The 18180-nt window shown below is 40.4% G+C and overlaps 1 protein-coding gene across 1 annotated transcript in view; it reads right to left on the bottom strand.

Annotated features, from left to right (window-relative positions):
* The window catches only part of ntn1a (netrin 1a), a 115739-nt gene that overhangs the window by 21126 nt on the left and 76433 nt on the right, over positions 1–18180 (bottom strand). The window contains exons 3-5 of the mRNA XM_054780515.1: positions 12480–12668; positions 3132–3281; positions 842–895 (exon numbers count right to left, since the gene is read on the bottom strand). Of these exons, the coding sequence (XP_054636490.1) occupies positions 842–895; positions 3132–3281; positions 12480–12668 (393 nt within the window). The remainder of the gene's footprint in view (positions 1–841; positions 896–3131; positions 3282–12479; positions 12669–18180) is intronic.

Here is an 18180-nt window from a genome sequence, read left to right on the forward strand (position 1 = left end):
CGCCATCCTGTGACATTTTACAAATTTACCTGAAACACGTTGTTTTTCATTTAATGAAAAAATTGTGTTACAGTTCTACTATTAAAATAATAAAATATAATATATGTAATTACATAAAATTGTAATTAAATGTAAGTAACTAAATTATTGAGTTAAATTTGAATTGAGTAAAATTGTAGTTAATCAATTATTGAATTCATTATTGTAGTATTATTATAAATTTTTTTAAATGTATTTCCTCATGTATTCATTATTTATTATACATATATCATTATTAATTTTCACAGACCTATTTATTCTATGACTCAGAGACTCACTGGTTCAGCACAAATAAATCGTTATCATAACTTATTGCTATCCAGAGAGACATTTATTTCCAATTTTTGTGTATTGTTTTTTACATCAGAAAAACAACAAAAGTACGATTTAGAGAGGCTTTCCTTCGGACAGCAACATTCTATTATATTTGATTTTATAAATGATTTATCGTTATCAGATGCACATTACCCGAGCTACACTACATCATCAGTGTCACATTTGTTAGGCATCACTCTTACACAGGAATCTCATTGGTAGTGCTTCAACGTGGATTGTGCAAGTCAGTTGTCCTCTGCATGCAGGCCCATTGTTGTATAGACCTAAGTGTCGCGCACATACCAGGGTTGCTGCTTGTGTGTTTAGTATTCACCACCTACTAACACGGAGGAGGAAGACTGCTTAATATTAGGCTCAGGCATGTGACTATTGATGTGCTCTAGTATGCACATATCCACATTTTCTTGCTCCCTCCAGGAGGTGTTCTAGCCAACATGTTGCATGTAGATAGATATATTTCACTTACCTGAGGGCTCTTCTGTACTGCTAGCTGGTGGCGTAGGAGGTGTAACTGGAATCTCTGCTCCAGGATCAAATCAGACACATAAAAATATCAGTTTCATCATACTGTGCATCTCGGCTGCACAGAAGCATAAAACATACAACAACATTCTTGATTCCACATTGATCAGGTGTCCTTTTTATGCTATTCATGTTTTTTGATGTAATGCGCAGTACTGGGGGATACGAGAGGAAGGGAATTATTCATCTAAGTACTGTACATGCTTTTTTAAAGCTTCTGCTGACGTATGCCACTTCCATTTACTTTAGGCAGGGTTTTTTTTTTTGCAAATGTGTCACAGTGAGCCCCCCCAAAAAAACACATTTTCCGGGCCTACTTTGTGAAGCTGTCTGCTTGCACCAAACTCCATTTCCTCTCTCATCATAGAAACTAAAAAAAACATTCTTAGTAGGTTAAAATGCATTAACTTTGTTAGTTTTTTTATTTCAAGTTATGAACCATACTAACTTACTACAAGGCAGGGGTGTCCAAAGCGTGACCTGAGGCCATTTTTGGCCTGCTGTTTGTTTGTTTTTGGCCCTTAATATGTTATAAAATAAAATGATTTCATTATTAATAAGATGTATTATTACATATTACACTGATTTGCTTTTCCACCACATCTGTCGATTTGGTAGAAAGATTTGGCTATAACAGTTTATAAAATGTAAGATGTCAAATGTAAGTTATTTTATTAATATTACTTCATAATTAATAATATTTTTTAAAATGATCATTACTGCTCTTCAAATGATTGGTGGCGCCCATTTGAGCACCAGTTGAAGTTACCAAGTACAGTCCCTTGCCCTGTTAAAGGGATAGTTCGGATTTTTTTTTTAAAGTTGTATGATATCCCCATCAGCAGTGTAGGGACAGGGAACATAGTTCCGGTGAGTTGGTGGGGCCAACCAACTCACCGGAACTACGTTCCTCATCACCAAACTCCGACCAGAACTCCCCATCAGGGGACCAAGTGGGGGGTATGTCACTGTTGATGCACTACGCTGCTGATGGGGATGTCATACAACTTCATGTCCAAAAATCCAAACTATCCCTTTAAAGACTACATCCTCCTGCTTATTTTGGATTATAAAGGATCCATTTCGGCTTCTTTTTGTCCTGCATCCAAAATTATTGTACTGCTGTGCTGGCATTTAATCCCATGTTCAGTTCCGTCCTGGCTTGCCTTTGCACTGCCATGTATGTTGAAAGCTCCCAGTGCATAGCCCTCTTATCTCCAAAGTTGTACGATGCGGCAGAAGATATCTACCGCATCTAACACCTTCCAATGCATGCTAGAAAAAGCGGGCTTTTAAATAATAAAAGGATTAAGAGGTAAAACCACAGTGATCAAAGTGTCAAAGGCGCACATGCAGAAAGATCAACAATGGAGACAGAGTAGCAAAGCAGCGGTGGTCTCAGCTGTGCACAGGTGAACACACTGATTGAAGAAGAAAGAGATTTTATCAACTCAGCGAGCATCTGCAATAAATCTAACGCTTCATCTGGTAGATTTTAGACATAATGAGGCCTTCCCCCGTGACGGATAATTCAATAAAAACTGACATGGCTTCCAATTCCAAACACATTGACAGCCTTTGTGGATGTTGCTGTCGATCAGCCATTAAACATCAGCATTCAGTCAACATGGCCGCCAACGTCTCTGCAGATTTATGACCGGCGGCGTTGGACGGCATCCATCAGAGTTCTAATGATTAATGTGACAGTTGAATTCAAATGTGCATACATTTAATAGCATCAGAAATATAGTCTCATTGGGCTTTTAGTCCCAATTAAAAATACATATATATATAATAATTAAAAAAAACAATTGAATTGCTTATTTTTTAATTGTTTTGTGTATTTAATTTTTAAAGTTCATCTCCCTCCTTTCCGGATATGTCTACAGCACCAGTTAAGAAAAAAAAAATAGTCTACAAACTTGTTGTTTTGCACTGTAAAAACATTATTAAATGAAAAATAGCTCAAATGTTCTAACTTTGACCTGTATCATTTCATTGTTGATTATGAATATACTATACTATATTGAAGCATTCTTCATTTCTTACATTTCAGCAGTTTAATCCAAAAGGCTTTGGAACTAAATCACTGAGGTATGTGTAATAAAGAATGTTTGCATTTAGATGTGTGGGAGACGGCATGTATTTCAACAACAATCACACACAAACTGCAGTTTCCCTGTCAAAGGTGTGCAACATTGAACAGCAATATGGAAAAGACTGCTTCCACGTACTTATGCAGGGGGCAATGGGCGAGCGGCTCTGCTGGTAGCCTTTAGCGCAGCGGTTGCACGTGATACCAGTCACACCGTCTTTACAGGGACATTGTCCTGTGGTTTGGTTACAGGTTTTGCCAGCGGCACCCACGGGATGGCAATCGCATGCTGTGAGGACACAGAAAAGAAAGAGAGAGGTACAGTGAGTGGTTACACACACACACACACACACACACACACACACACACACACACATACAGTACACATACAAGATAAGATTATGCTATATCTATAGAGAGTGCAGCAGTAGGGTGATGGCAGTGTGGAGAGAGACAGGTGGAGGTGTGCACACAGCAGACAGGATCACTGGTGTTCCCAAAGACATCTTTTGTCTCTTTAAGATAACTTAGGCTAATTAGAAGGTCTAAATTGGTTCAAAATTAAAAAAAAAAACCAACCCTCACATCTTTAGCTCCACCTAGTTCAAGCATCTTTGTTCTGGTGTTATTAAAAATGTATTGTGTATTTGTTTTTGTAAGCTAACTCTTTCTCGTCCTGAACTACTGGACACAAAAGGGTGAAAATGTGTCCAAATATGCTCCCCTACTGTGTTACCGATGCTATTACTTTTCTGACAAATATTCCACATGGTGGCGCTGTTATTAAACACCAAAAGTGGAACGAACTAAATCTACAATCCCCCCACTGTAACTTTAGCGTGTTTAGTCGAATCACCACAGAATTTGCTACACACTTGTACACACGACTGACCAGTACGTCTGTAAAATTTGAGCAAGACTGGCTGAAAAACATCCATCAAGTAAAACGACTTTGCAGGGGCACGGCAGAGGCAAATAATTGCCTTGAGTCCTTGACCATTTGCCTAATTGTTAAACTGTAAAACTTGAAGGATGTCTTTATTACATGGATCCTGGCATGCCTTCCAAAGCATTTTGAGCACAACCCATTGGGGGCACCACCTATGGAATTTACAGTCATGACCGTCATACCTTTCCTACTAGGTGCTAGCATACAGACTGTTAGCATATTAGCATTTCACAGTGTGAAATTGTATTTGCTGACAGGGTGATTAAAAAAAACGTAACAATACACTGTATTTTGAATAGTACCAGACTACAATCATGGAAACAATTATTAAACCACCCTTGTTTCTTCAGTTTATTGATCCATTTTAATGCCTGGTACAAGTGAAGTATGTTTGTTTGGACAAATATAATGATGATAACAAATATAGCTCATAAGAGTTTAGAGCTTACAGTTCTTACATGAATAGCTATAGCATTGAACTGCCAAAAACTTTAACTCTTATGAGCTATTTTTGTTGTAATTGTTGTATTTGTCCAAACAAAGGTACCTTTGGTTGTATCAGGTATTAAAATGAACATTTTCTAATCATTTTTTCCATGACTGTATATGTGATGTATATGTATATGTATTTAATCCTTATGGGTCTGCCTTACCATACCTTACCATACCTTCAAATGTGCATTCTGGCCACATGTTGGTATAACAGTTGAAAGCATTGTATCCATTCTCATAGTATCTTCCTCCATATTCTTCTTGATCTGCTATAGAACTATAATGGCTCGACAAAAAAAATGTTGCTTTCCAGCTATGACAACCAATATAATCAAACGCTGACAGAAAATATGATGCGTGGCCCTGAATCATCAAAACGTGTGTTTGACTGTGTGTGGCCTGCTTCCCGAAGGACCCAATAACGAAAAAGCAAATCTAATTGCCTGTTTGTGATTAACTCTGGCCCTTAAATGTCACACTTCCTCACTGACTGACTACCAGGGGGTCTCTGGAAGCACATGTGCTTCAGGGACGTAGTCATTGTCCAAATGTTGTGAATGAAGTCCAAAACTTTGATTTATGAAAGCAAGTGTTGAGTCATAGTTATCTGAGAGCTATATTTCATCTCACTCGTGGCGAGAAAGTATGGGAGAATTAATAGTTTTCCGCGCAGTTGGTACTTTAAACCCTGCCAGGCTAATCCGGAGGAGAACAGCTAATCCGTCAGATATCACCTCATCACTCCTACTTTTTTGCTTGTAAAACCCACACAAACGCTGAGTGTCATCAAACTCTCGCTGATACATCCATCAACCTGTAATTTTTATATTTTCCATTTATTACTTGAAGGAAATTAATACTGAGTTAAATGCTCGACATCGGCTGCTTGTCCTGACTTTGTCACTGTCAAATCTGGCTAAAGTGAATTACGCACTTTTGAGCTACTTGGTGCCCATTTTTTATCGTAATAATTAAACTTTTTTTATTGGAGGTTATAAATGTTCTATATCTAACTCGGTGGAACAACTAGGCCAGTCCATAAGGGCTGGCTGAAGCTTACGCTGAAAATTAGAAATCGAGATATTGCGAAACCATTTCTCACACATGCCGAGATAGCCTCACGGCTAATCATCCTATTTCTGACGCCAGCGTGCCAGACTCTTTGCCATGGTAGAAAAATTCTGGAGGTGGATCACCTCAGGGGTCCCCACAGGAATCACCTGTCATTCCTCTGCACCATTTGTTGAAAAAATCTGAGTACCCTCAACCCAGATTTTCACCCAGGTCTAACAGGCTCAGACTATAGTATAAGGCTTTTTGACATGGTCTCTAAATTCATAAGACACACCCATGTCACTCACAAGTGTCCCATTCTGTTTATCCTTGTGCTTCACCCATCTTTAGAGTCGATCAGACAGGAATCACCTGTCCTTCCAATTTGGGATGCCACAGACACCTCATGTCTAATCATCCCACTTCTGACATTTGTCACAGAACCTAAAGAGAAGTAGCCTCAACCCAGATTTGAATCCAGGTATAATAGGCTGAGACCAAAGGTAGCCAAATTCATAAAACAGACCCATGTCCCTCGCAGGTGTCACATTCCATATGTCCTTGAGCTTCACTCATCTCTGTGGTTGATCACTCAGGTATCACCTGTTCTTTCAAACGGGGACGCCACAGATGCCTCATGTCTAATCATCCCACTTCTGACACCATTTGTCCCAGAGTCTTAAAAAAAGAGTACCATTAATTTAAGAACTTAAGAGCCCGGGTCTAATAGGCTGATACCAGGTTCTTCCAAATGGGGACTCTACAGATGGCCACATGGCCAATCATTCCACTTCTGAAGCCAATGGTTAGCGCAACACTGTGGCTTAACAGAGACCAATGTGTGAGGCTCTTTTTCATGGTAGCAAAATTCTGGGGGAGGACCCATGTCCAACTATCCTAGTGCTTTACCTATCTCTGCAGTCTATCGCATCTATCCCTTGAAAACTGGGCCACATAAAACAATCCCACTTCTGACACCACACACATAACAGTAGTTGTGTGCACACTATGAAGTTGATTGTACTACTTTTTCATTGGTCATCGTGGATGCGGCTTATAACTGTAAGATTGGATCTGCTTTTCCAGATGGATTTGTGTGATGTCTGATTCTTAGGCAAATTACTGCTATTAAACAATAATTTAATCCAAATCGGGTTTATTGCCACGCATAGTTCAGACAATACGAGGGATTTATTCTGGTGGGTTGGTGCAACAATAAAAAAGTACATTAAAAAGTGAATGAAAAGTGTAAGAATCAAATACAAATCCAAACATGAAAATTATACAAATATAAAAATGACAGTGTAGCAGTGCAACACAGCAGCAGAAGTATTGATGGAGTTAAATAGAATGATAGAATTATAGCATTATTTACAGGAATATTGAGTGTGCAAATATATTGAGATATTTACAATTATACATGTATAATGAATGTATAATTGGCTGTCTTTGGTACTAGCCTCTGACGACCAAAAACTCTGTATTGTTTTAGATGAGGCTCAGGCTGTTAACGAAACAACACTGTTTTTATCTCTAGTACTTGTTTCCTGTGATTTAGCTTCTGCTGCAGCTCTTATCTCACTCCTATTGGGCTACTTGTGCTGTTCGCACATCTTATCAACTCCTTAAGGCCTCACTCTTTGGGTTTGTATCTATTAGAGCTTTTATCAGACCAATCTGTCACTGTTATCATTGCTTGTTTGTGTCTATCTTGGCAAGAAGAGTCAAAAAACGTAAGCCTCTTTCACACAGAGATGCAGTTATTTGTCTGCGAAGCAGGGCACTTTATTGTCAGTGCACATTTAAACAGCAAAATGTTTTACCCCAAAGAAATAATTAGATTGAAGGCGATGTTGGTGCCAGTGTCTGGTGTGACTGATACAATCAATACTTGTCGGACAGAGACAATTGCCTTCAACACAACAGAGCTAGAGATAAACTTCACACCCCTGTTCTGACTTCTGGTTATTTCCTTATTCCTTAACTCTTTACACCTCTGACATTACCTCTGAAGCTAGAAAATGTGTGGGTCAATTCCATGTCGGTGGTGAACAGCAAGGGAAAACAGTGGAAAATTTCCAGCTTTTAACAGCAGTGTGAAAGAGGCTACTGACAGGCACATGGCCTTGAAAGCAGCGTGGAAGCCTGTCCAGCACGTCTTCAGGCATGTAAATTTAGAAGAATGTCAGCAGGATTTGAGTCAACGGAGGGCAAAGAGCGATTTATAGCATCAGGCTCGGTTATGGTTCTACCTTTAAGGGTCTCACCTCCAACCTACACATGGTCTGTACTCAGCCTCTTTGTCCACAGATAGTGTGACAAATTGTGTGACTCTCTAGCGGGCCGACCCACATTTTGGCTTACTATGGGAATTTTAAGCGAGCCTTTCTGGTTTAAGTGTGTCCACTTAGCGCTTAAGTGGCTGTGTGCTCTGTTTCATGGCCACTCCAGATGGATTTGGCAGATATGGGGGACAAGAGTCCAAGACGGTAGTCTCTTACCAGAGACACTCTCCAAATCACTCAAACTTTAATGATAATAAATGTGTTCTGTAGATGTCCGTATTGGCTTTTGTTAATGAAGACAAATACTCCAAAGAAAAGCACTCCGGTGAGTTGAGGCTGTCGAGTGTTTGACTCCCAGTATGCAGAGTCGAGGCGGTGGCGTGCAAAAATAAAGAGTCTTTAATAATGCAGGTGCAGGTACTCACAGAAGCAAAACAAAAGCGACAGAGGAAAGGGCTCTGTGGAAAACAACACCATAGGTAGTACAACAGGTAGCAAACTCTTTAGGTGACAGCACCGGTGAGGAGACGATGTACCACAACGACAATGAACCAGCGCTGCAAGCCTGACGACGCTGGCCTTTTAACTGCCACTAATGTTAATGGCCGGCAGCTGCCCGGCCACCAGCAGTGAAGCGGCTGCCAAATTACAGCCCGCCAAATTAAGAGCGCAGGACAGGGAGTGTTCGCTCCTGTCCTGCGGAACATGACAGCAAATTTATAAAACTTTCACACATGCATGAGAGCACTGCAGCAATATGTTTTAACAAGGATACAAAAATGCTACCGTACAACGGAACGGCGCCAGGACGAAAGGCATGGTCATAGGAGTGAAATATGCGTGAATGACTTAATAATTTAATGTGTCAGGCCTGTATGTTGATCATTAAAATTCAAATGAAGGTTTGAACTTTTTTGAGAGTGTTTAAACAAGAGAGAAATGTAAGAAAATGTCATTGCCTGTCTGACAAAAGTGTATAAAGTGTATGGTGAGGGGTTTTACAGCCTTAAAACACAGCCTTAAAACAATAATTGTAAAAAAATGAAGTTGGTTACTTTGCAGATTTCACTTACTACGGGCTATTTTGGGAACCTATCCCCTGCAATAAACGAGAGAACACTGTAATGCCTTGCACAGTGCGACTTCTATATTACTATATTATCATTCATAGTAGCAACGCCATAGTTCACAGTCTGATTGGTTTCTGGCTGCCTGTTTTCGCGACACAGCTTTTCTCCAAATGAGAAATCATTTCTCGTCTCTCATTTTTCATATCCATTCATTACATTTGATTACCGATTGGCTGGTAGTAATGACATGGTTCTACTGCTCTGAAGGAACGTGTGGCTTACCAAATACGTTTGTTTTGGTTGTTTAATGCATGTTGCACGTAGGTTAACAGTGTGGATTTTTATATAATATTCCTGAATTGTATTTTTGCATTACATTTTTTACAATAGTTTATTTGTAAATCAAGTTTTAAAAAATGTCACATATCATTATTCATCATATATTTTAATCATATTTTGACATTTTTTTTTTCCAAAACTGATTCCTGTGAATTCCCATTTATTCCAGCAAATTTCTAGGAACTGTTTCCAGCTTTAATGACTGGCGACCAGCCCAGGGTGTATCCTGTCTCTCTTCCAAAGTCAGCCGGGATAGGCTCCAGCTCACCCATTAGCCTGAACAGGGTGAGGGGTTGCAAATGAATGCGGCTAATTCATTTGCAGCTCTCGAGATTGGGATTGTGTTCTACTTTAGAGGTTCCACTATATCTTGTTGCCAAATCAATGCATCTTGAGTTGTCCACACTCTTGCTGAATGAGGGTGAAGTTGTACATGTTTGCAGTGTGAATTTAGCCTCCCCAGCTGCTGCTCTCTTAGACTCACAATGTCCACCACTGGGAACGAGCGATGCGTCTAAGAGTTCATAAATAACAAAACCTCTTATTTGCTTTCACTTGCCTAGGGGAGTGGACAGACATTACCTACTGCAGTGTGATCTGCACCCATCTATTTTGATGCATGCCACTGTGACACCCCATAAAGGTGTTTGACTGCTAAGAGTGGCCACTTAAAACTCATCTACGTAGTTTGTGTGAGAGCACATACTGTGATACAAGAACAGCTCATGATTGGATGGATGGATGGATGGATGGATAGATAGATAGACTTGATTAATCCTGTGAGAGGAGAAATGACATTGTAAATTGTGTACAAAATATTATATTATATTATATGGAGATGTATAAAAAATGTCTACATTTACTATAATTGCAGAAAATACATTACAATAACCATATTACATACAAAGAGGTTTATAGATATTGTGAAGAAAAATGCATCTCAAAATTAACTTAAGGTTTTACACTTGCATCACACATCTCTAATGGACATACGTTCTGTTTCATGACACCAGATTGCTTCAGGCTGCTTTTTTCTCAGCTTTTGACTCCCCCTCCGTGAGTCATGTATCCAAAGTTTCACATGAGTCACCATATTCGTATTCAAGCACTGCACTGTAAACAGATGGTTCTCTGGACATAGTTAAGATGGTTTATAGTAGTGTCAATAAAGTGTTTGCTTTAATTGTGTCTATCAGCATCTGGAACCACAACAAACAAAGAGTGTTTTCTCTTCTGGGGATCCAAATGTGGCGTGCTGTGCTCCCAAGGTCTTTAACTTAAATGGTGCGCTCACTGAGGAACCCAGCAGTTAGAAAAAAAAACAATTAAAATGGTCTGTCATTATTGGAATTGTGCTGGGAGGAACATTAAGCTTTCTGCAAACAAACGGGACGGTCTCCATCATCAGAGACATACGCATAGTCATACAGGCGTAAGACATAGGATGAATTTATGGTATACACTTAATTAGTAGCTCATGTTCATTTAATTTAGATTTAGTTTGTTCTTTATAGGCAATAAAAATGTTGGGCTCACGAGAAGGCAACACAATGTAATAATTTGACTTTATAATAACATCTTTAACAGTTTTGAGAATAACAGTTCTAATATCGCCATGCCGACGCAGCACTAGCCTTGGGCTAACATTACTGGTCATAGTTGTGTGCGGTGCTGTACAAATTTTGCCACACACTAAAATAATGTCCATCTAAATATTCTCAATAATTTCAAGACATGAGAACATCTGTTGAAGGAGCCAAATCCTGCTGTTCTCAGCGGCTTTTAAAAAGATAATGGATCCCAGTCGGGCACAAAAGTACGTCTCTTTTTAAAAAAAAACTCCTCCGTAAATCTGCATTCTTCTCTTCTTGGCCTAAAACCCTCAATTCGGCAGCCTCCTCCCCCGATCATGCCTACTCTGTTTCAATTGGTCAGGGGTCGAGCGTAGGCTCCAGCTCTAAACCCCCAATGCATCTGCTCGACCGATAGTGACTCGCTGTGGTTTACATGACCCATATGGTTTCAGCTTGGAACCCCGGCTGACTAGGTACTACAAATGGTACCACATAGTAACTGTTAGGGTACTATGGGAAAACATGTAGCACCATGTTGAGCCATGCAAGGGGCATTATTAGCTTGCCTGGTTGATACAAGTGAGGTGTTGGGGGCTAAGGATATGTAAGGCTCCATCGTGATGAATGCGTGTTTGCATTCCCGCCTGACACTAGAATGGGCCCGTAGCTATGGAAGGTGTGAATGCTGATGAGTGGCTGAAGGGGTGGTAGGGCGGGGGCTCTGCTCTAGCTAAGGATGAAACATGCAGGATATGTTGCACACAGATCACCAGCATGCAATGTCTCATTGCAATCACTTGACATTGTTTTCAATGCCTTGTGAGCAACACATGAGCACAGCACAAAAGAACACAAACCGTCTCTGTGCACCATCAGCGGCTCTTGTCTGAACTTCCACACGAGGCTTTCGCAGATGCCGTCTGTCAAGGTGACTTGTTTATTTACTCACTTCCTCTTGAGCGATATGGGAAAATGTAAGCTTAAGTTGTCGGCAGGGAGGCAGGCATTTCCACATGGGCCCATCTTTTGGAGGCGTGTGTGTGTGTGTGTGCGTGAAACAAGCGGACTTGTTTGCACAGGGATTGTGCCGCTGTTATTTTTACCTGCAGCTACAGCAGAGGTGAGAAAACATGGCCTCGCTCTCTTTGACCCTTATTAGCTTCGGTGAGGGTTGATGGCAGGCGATTCATCGCGGTATTAAGCGGCTAGCACACCTGCATGGGGGCGTGTTACGCTTGTCCACCCCCCATCACTATCATCACTCTCTATTCCTTTCCATCTTTCACTCTCCTGCCAGACTCCTGATTGGCCTTCGACTTGCTCTGTGGATCACTTCACACCTCGGCTCTGTTTGCTTTGCTTGTCCTGTCATCCCTTTGCCTCCCCTTGAATTAAGCCAAATAACTCAAGTGTCAAAGAGGGAACACCCACTCCACCCGCCCATATTGCCACGACCCCCACCTCCATCCCTGCAGACCTCCAACTCATCTCCGCTGACAAGGGAAGATGGGGCGAGACAAGGCTTAGGAATGCAGAGATCCCACACTTCCTCCCCCATTTCCTGTCATTAATCTAAAACTTCTATGCACTAGTGCCTATGGGTGGAACCAATATATTTTCTATATACTCCATGAAATGTATGCATTTTAAGGAGCACGACCAAGCACACACACACACACACACATATGGAGAAGGTGTAGGGGAAAACAAAGTGGTGCACCGTACCTTTGCAGGCTTTCCTGTGTGAGATGGGTTTAGACAGGTCTCGGTAATAGCCTTCTTTGCAGTAGTGGCAATGGCGACCGGCCGTGTTGTGGCGGCAGTTGAGGCAGACTCCTCCGCTCTTCCTCCCCGACAGCTTGTACAGCTCCATGTTGAAGCGACAGCGGCGGGCGTGCAGGTTACAGTTGCAGGCTGCAGGGCGAAAAGGTGCAGAAATAAATTAGATAAGTGACAGGGTATAACTCACTCTGGCATTTGGGAAGATTTAGGGCACACCAACACTGAACATGTTCTATCGTACCATCGGCCTATCCTTCCGTTCCCTGCTGCTCTCATCTGTGCTTTAGCACTTCTGTGTGTGCCATCACTTCATAATACAACACTGTATTACAACAATTGTACAAAACGTCAACATGCAGGCATACCTAAGGCCTTGATTTCATACATCATGTTGCTGTGAAAGGTGGTGGTTGTCTTTATTAAGTGGGGGCAGGAACGATCGCATTGATTATACTGCCATGGTGAACCCCAGAGCCGGCTGGCCCATTAGACAATTTAAGAGGCTGCTAAAGGCGCGTGGCATCCAAGGGGCATGAAAAATCTGGAATAAAATTCACCTACAATATAATTATATTAATGCTAGTTATTACTATGAACTCTTAAAATGGAAGAGATCAGACTGATTCACACTGATTACACTTACCAATGATAACAAATAAATCTCTCCACAACCATCATTTTTGTACACAATCTTGCAGATATGTATTTTATATAGCTTCTGTATTTAGTCATTTTATTTAGTTTTTCTACATAGTTATAGCGTAGTGTCAATTATATACATGTATACAGTGATTGTGTGCAACCTGTGTGGTTATTTACATTTTTAATGTTGGCTGTTGCACTTAGAATTTTTTACAATTATTGTTGATTCTCTTATTTACAGGATTTTTATGATGTGATTATATTGTATTTCAGATTTTTCTGTATTTATTTGTAAGTTGTTAACCATGTAAATTGGGTGACACATTATCTTAAAAATTACAGACGACAGTAAAAACAATGCCATTCAATTTCTTTTGTAAGCATATTGTATCGCGTGTGGAGGGGGGTGCCATAAAAATCTCGCCAGGGGCACCACTTTGGGTAGTGCTGGATGTGGTTATCATGAATGGCAGGAGGAAGGCGTGTTTGGATTAATTATACAGCACGTCAACAAGCAAGCACACCTAAGGCTCTGATTTTATGGGTCATTTTGTTTATTTCTTTTGTGAAAGGTGGTAGTTATCATTATTAAGTGATAGATTCAGTTTCAGATTGGTTATACTGTTATTGCCATGGTGTGTCTATAACAGGTGTTCAGCGTACAACTGTTTTCAGGCCGCAGTTTGTTTTTATGAGCCCTCGGTTTCTTCTAGAAATAAAATGAATTCATTATTAATGATGTATATTTGTAGATATTACACTAATTTGCTTTGTCACCTACAAGACAAAGCTAAAATATTGATGTTTTGGTCAGATAGCTAAGCATATATTGACCATTATATTGGTTTTAGCATCTTTAATGCACAAAATGTATGAAAATGCTACCACTGCATTCTTCCACATAAAAAAATAGCGGTCGATGAAAAAAGTTTGGACACCCCTCGTCTATAACAATGGCTGATCATCCTGGACACGTGCTGAGGTGCACAGAAACACTGACATGAAAACAAACCTTCATTGAGTCAAAGATTTTTGACTCAACCTTAATCCGCAAAGACCCAAAGACAACACAGTCTTAATGTTTGGATGTCTTTGAGATCATCTGTGACAGAGTGTTGAAAAGATGACAAAATCCTAGAAGTTGGTTTTCTCCTCTCTGAGCCACAGCTGCAGGTGATGCATGTGCAAAAAACAAACCAAAGAAAAAAACAGACAAGCAGATGCTTCTTTGTTTGAACACTGATTGTTTCACGCCAACACATCCTCAGTGAGGATACTGGTACACATGTTGGTTCTTGTCAAGTACTGCATGGTGCTGTTGAGGGGGAGATGCTGGACGAGACACATGACATCAAGTGGTAAGAATGGTAAACTCAGATCTGGATTGTGTTTAGGCTACAAATCAGTGGTTAGCATCCGCCCCGGTTATCGTGGTTTTTTTTATTAATGTTGAAAATTTACGGTACCCCAAAATTTGGCCTCGGTTTCCGGTTAGGGTACAATATGGTACACATCTTGTGCCGTTAATACACTGCGTGAGTCCAACTGTGTTCTTTATGTATTTTTAATCACAAAACGTCCTGTGAGCATCCTTAGCTTGCTAACAAGATGGCAACCGGAACCGAAAGTTAGCTACATGGCCCGTCTATGATGTCATTAGCAGTTGACTCTCTGTAAAAACATGTTTTTATAGTTGTACACTTATAGTTTTACATGCAGTTGCATGCAAGCAGTTGCATTTAAATGATTAATGAAAGGAATAAATGAACATTTAAGGTTATTTTGTCCTTCATTGAAGACGTGACTGTTCTGAAAGGCACGATGCGGCAGCGAGATAAACATGGACATCACCTTTGAGTTTTGTCATTTGTTATTTCTTGAATTCAATAGTGTTTCTCACCTTCTTTATCAAACGCTGGTACTTGCAACATTCTTTGGCTCCATTTTGGGTTATTGAGGTGAGAAACACTATTGAATTCAAGAAATAACTCATGGCAAAACAGGAAGGTGGTGTCTGTGTGGTGCCTCGCTGCTACATCGTGTCTTTGGGAACAGACACATCTTCAATTACGTCTTCATTGAAGGTAAAAGTAACATTAAATGTTTATTTATCTCATTCATTCATCATTTATATGTAGTATGCATATCCAATTTTTTTCTGCATGTAAAATTATTGTGTTAACATTTTTGGCTTTCGAGAACGGATTAATTGGATTTGCTTTATTTCTTATTTCGTCTGATCTTCTGGAACAAGTTAACGATGCTAACCAAGGTTCCACTATAGTGTGATATCATAGTACAGTGGCCCAGAGGTCCAATGAAAACTGAAATGTACAAAAACTGAGGCAATTTGTCTCATAGAAAATAATGTAAATCCAATGAATTTGTTCCAGACACAAAAATATTAACAGAAAATAATTTTTTATAGAGAATAATTATAGTTGAATGTGTTATAAAGGATGAATGGATGGAATTTATTGTTGATGTGGACACCCTGGCGAGATCAAATTCAATAGTGTTCTTCCTTTTTATGAAATGGCTAGCACTTTATTTACCCCCATGGCAAGTTATTTAGCAGTCACACTCAATAGAAATGCATGTACAGTGAATCAGCAACGTGTAGGGTGCTTTGTTTGGCGCTCTTGATTTCACGGAACAACACAGTACAGGGAAAATAGACTAGTTTGTTAAGTGCAAAATTGTTCAAAAAACGAGGTATTGTAGCAAATTGTCTATGAAAACAGAATTATATGAAACCTGGGGTGTGTGAAAACCGAGGTTTGACTGGAGTATGACACAGTTTAACCCACTAATGAAAAAAGGAGGCACATGGCAGAGTAAACAATGGACAACAGAGGACATCTCTGCTATTTGGCGTCATTTCTTTGTCACTTAACAGCAGTGTGTCTCGTGTCACCTTTTAGGTACCGTACCACGGCGATAGGATGCCGATTGAAAAAGAAGAAGGGTACAAATCAGTTATTTTGGAATCTTAAGAACTCTTGACAGTACAACCATCCATTTTCTATACCGCTTATCCTGTTCAGGGTCACACATGAGCTGCAGGGTATCCCAGCTGACTTGAAGTCTTTGGACTCGTGGCCAGTCAATCCCAGAGTGATTGTTTATGGTGCATTGAGTAGGAATTGACCCCACGCCAGATGTACCAAAGTCAACTACGTTAACCACCACACTACCGAATGGCATTTTGACAGGAGAAAAGCAAAACACACAACACAGATCCAAAGCAGACTGTATTCCTTAGTGGAACTGAGACGAGTGAGAAAGGCCGTCTGCATTCACAGCATTGTTATTGTTGGCATGCACGCCAAGTGTTTCATGTGCACATACCACTTGAGACACTACGTCACCGCAGCATAATAAGACACATCCAATTAAGACAAGTCTACATTCGTACAAATCAGGGAGGTCGACCTATTCAGTTCCCTGCAGCAAAATGATGCAATCAATCTAGTATCGAGTAGTAAGAGAACTCTGTATGGCCTCAGTCCAACATATCAAAAGATGTATTTATACAATGTTAATGTATTTATATTAATACACTTTTGTAGCAAAATGGCAGGGGTTTTCAAGGTGTAACACATTTTTTCAGATGACTGTAAATGACATTTGTGGTTTGCGCTCATAATTTGTTGGAAGACATGCTAGCATATACAGTATGTAATACAGATATCTGTAAAGTTATGTCATATAATTAGACAAATGGTGAATGATTTATGGTCATTATGTCCCGCCCGTGCCCCTGCAAAGACGTTTTGCGTGAGTGCTTGCCCGTCCCCTCAAGGCATGGACCAAATTTCATGGTGATTCAACTCAACACCTTCAAGTTATCGTGGATGTTCATACATCACGTACATAAAACATTGGATGGATTTCTTAAAATGTCATCAGAAACAACTAACAACTCTTGAATAGTTCAGATGAAGCTGCATGGTTGCATCAATCATTACCATCCAGCCTTTACAACACTTTTAATGGAATTAGCTGGATAACGGTTTCAAGAGCTCCCTTAACATAATCTGTAACTAACTGAAAAGACAGCAAAAGCAACAACAACAGCAAAAAAAAAAAAAAAGCTGGACCATTTTCACCTCCCAGTGCCGAATTTTACGGGAAACTGATATGTTTATCGGGTGTTTCTGTTTGCTGGAAGTTCTCGGGAAGCGCAGAGCCTCAAACGCCTTCCCGGGAAAGTTGGCTAATGAGCGCCTTTCCCAGCCTCTATCGAGTGACCTCAGCCTCAGAGCGGCGCACGGGCAGCCTACCCTCTGGTAATTAGAGGCAAATTCAAGCCGCAGAGCCGGAGGTTGAGGTTAAGCTCATCATAGTCACAATAAGACAGCTAATTTAGGGACGTTGGTCGTGGCCTCAAATTGCTTTAAAGAGACAAACTGACACTTTCACTCCACATCCACCGGTTGGCTTCTGGTCCACACTGAAATATGGCAACTAACACGGGATTTGTTTACCCTTGCGTAATAAGAAAAAGACACGAGAAAGTAATGGTGCAGGAGAAGTGGTCAGCCCACCAGCATTATAGACCTCTGAAGTAGGTGATCCAGGGTTGCCATGACAATAACAGACATGCTATTCTACTTATCGCAATCTGGTGTACCCCGCCTGTCACCCGCAGTCAGATGGGGTAGGCTCCAGCATGCCCCCGCGACCCTAAAGAGGTGAAGCGGTATAGAAAATGGATGGATGGATGGTGTACCACCAACATGATTTTGAATCTGTTATTCCGCTTACAGTTAATACATTTTGATGCTTGTAACGCCTCACCGTAGCAATTCCATGTTTTCTCCCCAGTATACCATGAGCATCACAACATACATTGTTGCTGTAAACATTTTATGCCAAAAACCACTGATCATTTTTGTTTTTTTTTCATTTTTGTTTCTGTCAAACATAAATAAATCTGCTTTTTAGTTTTGGGAAGCTGATGACTCCTCTGCCTCTACCCCAGAACAGGACACGGTTG

The sequence above is a fragment of the Dunckerocampus dactyliophorus genome, chromosome 6, assembly GCF_027744805.1.
Source record: "Dunckerocampus dactyliophorus isolate RoL2022-P2 chromosome 6, RoL_Ddac_1.1, whole genome shotgun sequence".
Taxonomy (NCBI): Eukaryota; Metazoa; Chordata; class Actinopteri; order Syngnathiformes; family Syngnathidae; genus Dunckerocampus; species Dunckerocampus dactyliophorus.